This window comes from Oncorhynchus clarkii, chromosome 30, assembly GCF_045791955.1.
Source record: "Oncorhynchus clarkii lewisi isolate Uvic-CL-2024 chromosome 30, UVic_Ocla_1.0, whole genome shotgun sequence".
In the NCBI taxonomy this organism is placed as follows: Eukaryota; Metazoa; Chordata; class Actinopteri; order Salmoniformes; family Salmonidae; genus Oncorhynchus; species Oncorhynchus clarkii.
The window spans coordinates 16375953-16384845 of NC_092176.1; the positions used below are offsets into that span (position 1 = coordinate 16375953).

The 8893-nt window shown below is 40.7% G+C and overlaps 1 protein-coding gene across 1 annotated transcript; it reads left to right on the forward strand.

Annotated features, from left to right (window-relative positions):
* The first annotated feature begins 824 nt into the window (after positions 1–824).
* On the forward strand, positions 825–8038 carry LOC139389977 (solute carrier family 20 member 1a). Its single transcript, XM_071137040.1, has 11 exons — positions 825–1106; positions 2066–2765; positions 2909–3049; positions 3290–3375; positions 3571–3667; positions 5592–5711; positions 5847–6059; positions 6255–6735; positions 6819–7004; positions 7181–7265; positions 7508–8038. The coding sequence occupies exons 2-11, from the start codon at positions 2414–2416 to the stop codon at positions 7661–7663; spliced, it is 1917 nt and encodes a 638-aa protein (XP_070993141.1). The 5' UTR covers positions 825–1106; positions 2066–2413; the 3' UTR covers positions 7664–8038.
* The last annotated feature ends 855 nt before the right edge of the window (positions 8039–8893 follow it).

Consider the following 8893-nt stretch of genomic DNA (forward strand, 5'->3'; position numbering starts at 1 on the left):
AAATAAATAAAAAACAATATTTTTATCCTTATATTTATCAAACCAGAGGGCACTGTTTTTTTTATTTATTTATGGATAGTCAGGACACACTCCAACACTCAGACATAATTTACAAACAAGCATGTGTGTTTACTGAGTCCACCAGATCAGAGGCAGTAAGGATGACCAGGAATGTTCTCTTGATAACTGTGTGAATTGGACAATGTTCCTGTCCTGCTAAGCAGTCAAAATGTAACGAGCACTTTTGGGTGTCAGGGAAAATGTATGGATTCAAAAGTACATTCTTTTCTTTAGGAATGTAGTGAAGTAAAAGTAGAAATTGTCAAAAATAGAAATAGTAAAGTACAGACAGATACCTATAAAAACGACTTAAGTAGTACTTTAAATTATTTTTACTGAAGTACTTTACACCACTATAGACACGCTCATTTGGATGAATTAACTCCAGGAGTATAGCCTAGCCTGTAAAATAAAAGTGTTTTTTGTTGTTGTAGAAAGCAACATGCATTGAAATTGGTTGATTTTGCAGCACTATTCATAAACACATGCGCATACACTGGAAGATGAGCCATGATATTTACTTTCTGCATCCCATGATTTGTAGTGGTCATGAGAGCAACGTCACTAAAAACGATGTAGAACATAATTCGAAACTCTGATTTGATTATCAAACAATAAAGTAAGAGGCCTAATTTAGATGATACACAACGCCTTGAAGAAAATTGTCTAGTTATCTGAACAAGGTGTGCCTTTTGCTAAAGGAGCTGCAATTAATGTTTCCTGTAAACAGGCTATTAAGCTTTGCCTCTGGCGGCGACGGTCTTATGATTAGAACTGAACGTGCGTGCGCATGAGCCGTTAGGCTACTCTCCACCCATTGCCGAACAAATATAAGCCAACAAGCAATTTAACATATAACAACATTGGCAGCGCCACTTCATATAGACCTCTCCTCCGATGACTGTTTAGCCTACAAGTGGACAAGTGACAGGATACTGCAGATGCTTGCTTTCTAGACACACAGTCTTTTCAATGTCAACTACTTATTGTAACAGGAACAGTGGCGCGCCAGCCTTCGGAGAGACACTTTTTTAACGACATTATTGGTGAGTTTTAAGCAACTTGTTCCTCTTATGGTTTTCAGAATTGGACAATTAAAAGGCTACTACTCTATGATGGTTTTATGTTCCACTTGTTTTAATTTCATAACTGGTTTTAGTATGAAGCACACGTGAAGCAGCCTAACCAGTCAGTTATTCATTGCAGCTTATGCAAGATACAGAACTTTCTGGTTGCCTAGTCGGCCTATTGCATAAGACCACTTTTACTGTGTTAGTCTATAATAACTGTATGTAGCATTCATGGATAAGGCCTCACTAAATCAAATAACACTGCTCTTGAAGTGCTTGAAATCTACTTTTGTGCTCATTTATTGTATAAGTATGTTACTTTTATGTTAGTATATGATCACTGACAACTTGTGAAGGCCTACAGAAAGACTACTTTTATACTGTATTCTTTCAGCGATTTAATTTAATTTTGAGCCATCATACATGATTTCTAAAGTACCATCTCTCAAATTACAGTACAAAACATAGACTCCTTAGGGTAATGATTCACACCATGGTTAACCCACCATTCTTGGATGTGCTCTTAGTTCACAAATGAAAGGCTACTGTAAAAGAAGCCCAGACAGTTCACTAATGTTAAAGTCAATAGGTCAGCTTGACAGAGACTGCGCCAGTGAGCATGGTGGAGAGAATGGATTACTATCAAATGCCAAAAATTCCAAAACAGGAGTTCTGTCTGCTTTTTTTTCCACATATACAATGGTCATTAATTTGACCCCACCCAAGTTGTATCCATATTGACTTTGATCTGTCAGCAGACATGCTGTAACATTGTTGATCCATAGTGACTGTTTTGGTCCTGTCTGTTAACTCTTGGTCTAATATGTTTATGTCACTTCAAGTATGTAATTAGTGTTCAATGCTGAAATGAAACAATGCTTTATATCTTCTGATTCGGTGTGGTGGATTCATCTTTTTGGTCGTTTTTTTTGCAGAACATTGTATATCATCAACCACCTGCTGAGGCTACCACACAATGGATGTCCTTTGCATATCATCGCAGTGTCTAAGAAAACTCTCATACCAGCTTTGTGTACTTAGATAACAAATATTGTTTTACCCTTCCCATCAGCCGCTTATTGAACAGAGCTCGGAAAGGAGTAAGAAAATAGCTATATTCTTTGATTTGAGGCTGGATACCTTAAACATTTATTTATTGAATCTCAAAGAAGCAATATACCTTGTTATTTATTAATCATATCGGAAAGCATTGTTAAGTAATTTTGAAACTATCCTAATATTTAGAATTTAGTTTCGAGATTCAAACACACAAGTTTTTTGCAATGGAGTCTTCCACTAGAGCATCTCTCGCAGCAGCCACCACTTTAGCTACCACGGCCTATTCAAGCGATATGTCAGGCTACCTGTGGCTACTGATCCTGGGCTTTGTCATTGCCTTCATCCTGGCCTTCTCTGTGGGGGCCAATGATGTGGCCAACTCATTTGGCACGGCGGTGGGCTCTGGCGTGGTCACCTTACGGCAGGCCTGCATCCTGGCCACTATCTTTGAGACCGTGGGCTCCATGCTGTTAGGGGCCAAAGTCAGCGAGACCATCCGCAAGGGCATCATCGATGTGAACATGTACAATGGCTCTGAACACGTGCTGATGGCAGGCTCCATCAGTGCCATGTTTGGTGAGTGCTTATATGATGGTCACTGTTAGGAGTTCCGAAACTCCTTGCATGCTATGTTGATTTGAAAGGTCTCAATGGCATTTGTTGATATCCTTTTGAAAAGGGCATCAAATTAGGATTTTGTTCATCCTTGTGTTCTACAGGTTCTGCTGTGTGGCAACTGACCGCTTCATTTTTGAAGCTCCCTATATCTGGAACCCACTGTATTGTGGGTGCGACACTTGGTTTCTCCATGGTAGCCAAAGGTCATCACGGGGTCAAATGGATGGAGCTACTACGCATTGGTATTTAAATGACTGTGGAGATATTCTGCAATAGGGACTTGCTCAGAAATTATAATTGTGAGATGACAATACTATTAAAAGGGTGCTTATGACAAGTCTTACAATGTGTTATATCTGTATCATAATGCATTATATATGTCTGTGTTAAGGAAAGTGTTGACGAATAGTGTTGGTCAGAGACTCGTTGAAATATGCATTGAAAGGATTCTCTTTTAAAATATCCCTATTTTCTCTCTGTAGTGGCATCTTGGTTCCTCTCACCTCTGCTGTCAGGCATCATGTCAGCAATTCTCTTCTATTTTGTTCGTAAATTCATCCTGAATAAGGTAAGATAAACCTGTAATTCACTATTGTTTATAGTGTTTCAACTTTCCCTTGGGGAGTGAATGTAGAAGGATGAAATTACTTTTTCAACACAACATGGGGAGTGTCTGAGGAATATATGAAATAACAATGATATTTAAGAAGAGATCCTTAGCTATGTACTCCAAGCCAGACCTTACCCATCCTGTCTTCCTCAGGAGGACCCTGTTCCCAACGGCCTAAGAGCTCTCCCTGTCTTCTATGCTATCACCATGGCCATCAACCTGTTCTCCATCATGTTCACTGGAGCCCCCTGTGAGTACAATACACACTATGGCACAATGCACACATACACACCACCTACTTCATCCTCCCAAAACGCTCTCTCACAGCACTAATGCAGGGACCATTGACACCCCTGGAGCACGCTTGATGCCTTATTAAAGTGTCACTGGAGGCACCAAGAAGTCTGCTTTGATTACATCTGTAAATATTTCACTCCTATGTTTTGTCATTCAGCATATTTAACTACCTGATTCTTAGAAAAGCAAGCATGCCGCTGTCAGAACCTCTGCAATGACATTTCTTATACTGTGTTTTGGAAACAATTTTATTTTCAAGTTGAATGAGCCACTGAGAGAAATATGGATATTAAAATGGGACATTTCCACTCCTTTGTGTTTCACTTGCAGGGCTGAACTTTTCAAGAAGTCAACTGGCCTGGGCCCTTCACTGAAGGCTGCAGGCCGGTGTATGTCAAGGATTAATATACACCATAACCCCTGCACACAGCACACATTCAACACACATTCAGCACACATAGACAGCAATATATAGGCTATTTTGTATGGTATTGCTCATTTAGCAGGATAAACATTTTAATGCTTGCCCACATACTCTTTTCACATACACTTGCCCACTTTTTCTGTTTCTCAGACACTCACAGTATCACAGCTGATGCTGATAATCTCACTCACTCCAACAGACACGTAATCAGAACCACACAATTGCATGTAGTATCATTGAGAGCAGGGCTTTCCTACCCTGTTCCTGGAGAGCTACCGTCCTGTAGGTTTTCACTCCTACCTTAATCTAGCGCACCTTATAATTAGCTGGTTGATAAGCTGAATCGGGTTAGTTACAACTGGGGTTGGAGCGAAAACCTACAGGAGGGTAGCTCTCCAGGAACAGGGTTGGAGAACCCTGATTGAGAAGATAAGAAGTGTTCTCTTGGGAGCCTCTTGCTGTATCTATGGCAGTAGGAGATTCAATGTCACTACATTACAGCATTTTCCATCCTGTATATTTTTATTGTTCATCTCTTCCTCTTACTGTAAATGGTGTTTGGCTCCCTCTCTCTTACTTCTGTCAAGTCTTCATTAAAATAGGCAGAGCTAGACATCTTCTTTTGCTTCATATACCACTGAGACACTTTGAAAGAGCATCTCTTAATTACATTTACTAGTTAGCTATACATTAGTCTGTTACATTTCATTCACTACCGGATTAAACAGGTAAGTATTTGATGAAAATGGTGTTACTAACCATATAGTATAAACATATGTTAATACATAGGAAACAAAAACATAAAAACAATTACTAGTGATTGGTACATAGTAATGCACTGGCCTATTTTAAAGTGACCCTAAATCACATAATCACTATGCCACAGCGCCTGTCTGACTCCCATTATCTGTTGTGCAGAGCATGTCCTCTGTCTGATACTGCTAATCTCTGAGGACATACACAAACAACTTAGCTGGAAGTTAAAAATTTCTCAAGAAATTCTACCACGTGTCTCCCATCTCATGTGATCATGAAGTAAGCAGGGGCATAGAAACTACCAAGAAAGGACAGCAAGAGGGGTCATTTGGTTTGTGCCATCCTAGTGATTATCTAAATGGACTTTGAAGGCACAAGCAATAGTATACTCAATAGTGTACTGGACACTGGCATAACTTAAATGAAATGGTCACTTTCTACATTATTCAAATTACTGAATTATGTACAATTTCTAATTTTAGAAAAGGCATCTAACCCAACTACGAATGTAAACTGAGATATATTTAATGTTTTGTGCAGAATTTTGTTGCTATGAGTGTGATAAAATACAGTGGGAAATGTTGACAATCCCATGGCAGGTGCTGTGTATGATGACCTTGGATTATGTGGAGGGTACATGCTTTAGTGAAAGCGTCCTCTGAGCATTCTGTTCTTTGTTCCATTGTCCTGTACATAGTGCTGGGGTTCAACAAAATGCCATGGTGGGTAACACTGCTCATATCGCTAGGCTGCGCCCTCGTCACAGGCCTGGTCGTGTGGTTCTTCGTCTGTCCACGGCTCAAGAAGAAGATCAGGCGTAAGTGGCATTGCTGTACTTTTTCTTTAATTTGCAAAAAATAAATACTGGACTTCAAACTTGTGTTGATTTAAAGGGAATTGACTGATATGAAAATAATCCTGAGTGCTCCCTTTCTGCCTGTTTGTCAACCAGGTAAAGTTGCCTCCAGCCCCTGTATGACTCCACTGATGGAGAAGACCCCTTCCAAACCTGCCCTACAGGAGCATCCCTCCACAATTCAACCTTGTGACTCTGTTCCCCAGACACCACCAGCCTATGAGAAAAGGGCGGCCTTTAAGATTGGAGGTTCGGAGGAGGCTGATCTGGACAGCAACATGGACACCAAAGACTTAGGTGCTAGCAGCGGTGAGATCCCCCTACTTTGTTGCAAGTGGCTAGTGACCATTTTAGTTAGGGCACAATACATTATTTGTAAATGTATACATTTTATATAGATAAAGTATTATAATATTATTACATTACTAAATTAAGTGTTATAGTATTTGTACACTCATCTGTATTGTTTGAACTGAATGTATTGTTGCTGGTTATCCCTCTTAGGTATTAATGGCATGGGCCCCATGACCATCACGGACCCACACAGTGGTCAGGCTCACACTGTACACAAGGATTCAGGGCTCTACAAAGACCTGCTGCACAAGCTTCACCTAGCCAAGGTGGGTGACTGCATTGGTGACGACGATGGGCGGCCCATACGGCGGAACAACAGCTACACCTCTTACACCCTGGCCATCTATGGCATCCATGGGGACCCCAGATACAAGGAGGGAGAGCTAGCAGATCAGCGGAGGAGATTGCGGCTGGACAGCTACAATAGCTCCTGCTCGGCAGTAGCAGATGGTGGCACAGTGGCTAAGGAGGAGGCAGGGGCTGTGGGGCTGACACTGGAGGCTGGCCAGGACATACTCCAAGAGGAGGATGAGCTGGAGGTGGACCGGCCAGAGGTCACACATCTCTTCCGGTTCCTCCAGATCCTCACTGCTTGTTTCGGCTCTTTCGCCCATGGAGGAAATGATGTCAGGTATGCTAGGATAGAGAATATGGAGAAATAATTACTGTCTGTGAATTATCATAGGCTGATTATAGGCTGTTATTCTCTCTCAGTAATGCGATTGGTCCTCTGGTGGCTCTGTGGCTGGTGTTTGAGAGTGGCTCTGTGGTGTCCAATGCTCCCACACCTATCTGGCTGCTGTTGTATGGAGGAGTGGGCATCACTGCTGGGCTCTGGGTGTGGGGACGCAGAGTGATCCAGACCATGGGCAAGGACCTCACCCCAATCACCCCCTCCAGGTATGCCATGCACTCAAACTAAATATCTGTGTTTTACATAAGTCTGTGGGCCAATACAACAACATATCACATTGTTCAAACTCCCAATGTTTATTCAGTATGAATGTCATTCATTGTACTCTTGCATCGTATTACACAGTATAGTGTATAATGTGGATCTTATTTGCTTCCTCCAGTGGATTTAGCATTGAACTGTCCTCAGCGCTCACAGTGGTAGTGGCCTCCAATATTGGTCTCCCTGTCAGCACAACTCACTGCAAGGTAATTCAACTTTAAATGTATAGATGAGTCTGTCAAATTTCTTAGCTTAACAACAAGAAACTCTATAGTGCTAAATCACTGTTAAGAAATATTTTGGAAAATGTGTGTTTTATAACAACATAATGGAGGAGTCGCATGACATGTTAATAAGTCATTCATTAATTGACCAGTGTGAGCCGGTAGAAACAAGTGTGAACCTGTGCATAGTGTCGAGTAAAGTTGTTTCTATTATGCTCACTCAGGTGGGCTCTGTGGTTGCTGTTGGATGGCTGCGCTCCAGGAAGGGTGTTGACTGGCGTTTGTTCAGGAACATCTTCATCGCCTGGTTTGTAACCGTCCCCATCTCTGGGCTCATCAGTGCTGCCATCATGGCTCTCTTCACCTATGTTATCCTGTGAGGTTCAAATGGACCTGGGATGACCTTGACTTCACCCCTGACGAGGGTCTACTACACTGCAGCCGGGGATACTGTTGTTTTCTCACTGACCATAGTTTAAAACTGTGTTGAAAAATGTGTGTTTCAGCATGTTTATGTTATCTGTACATATCAAGTCCTGACTCTGTTTCTTTGTTTCTTTATACACATGTGATTACTGCACAGTATTCAGCATCATTGAAGTTGATTACTATGTAATGTTGATCATATATCTATCATGTAATGAATTGTTTGAAAAATTGTAAAATATCTAGTTTACAGAAGAACTAGGAGGTGTCCCTCCAATGGTGTTTCTAATTACATTTTTGATTCAAAATAAAATGACATTACTAACCCATTTGTTGTTGGGGTTATGATGTCAGTACACTTACCAACAAGAAAATACAATGCAGTAAAAACATAGACAATTCATTTTAAATAGTCAATTAATATTTAGTTTGAAGAAACAATAGATAAATACCCTCTGTCATGATTTGCGCAGGCACATACAATACAGAGACATTGTAATCCTCATAAAATGTAGATTATTCTAGTCTTTCATTCACTTAATCAAGGTTGCCATTCACTCTAGATTACAAACATTTATGCTATGTGCGGCACTTGGGTGATAAACATCTAGAGGATCATAATGAAGTAGTGGATGCCACTGGACAGTATTTAAATCTATATGTAGGCTAGTGTGTGTGTGTCCAGATAATTTGACCCTGGGTGGGACTGAGGTGATCTGTCACACAGTGTAAGTATTTAGTGATGGATAAGATCCAGGAGATGAGGCACACACTAGCCTACATATAGATTTAAAATGCAATACATAATTTTGTTGACTATGAAATAGGCTGTGCAATAGAGATTAGACTATACTACAACTATATTTTTATATTGCAGTATGTACAATCACAAAGCGAATTGAGCAACTGCAGGCAATTTCATGACCATTTTTTAAAAGAATGGCTCAGCAGCCCAATTATTAGCTATGCCTTTGCTGGGCAGTATTCACAAACCTATATGATCTCTTGCAATTATATAATTGCCACCAAAGCCCAGTCTGGCTAATAATACTGTCAGTGCTGGTTGAGGATGAACAGTCTGGGGTTTGGACCAGGGACAGACACTGTGTTGAGTGAGTTCGTGGGGTGAGTGCAATACCGCATGGGCAATAAAATAAATAATTTCTTAGCAGATGCAGCACTAA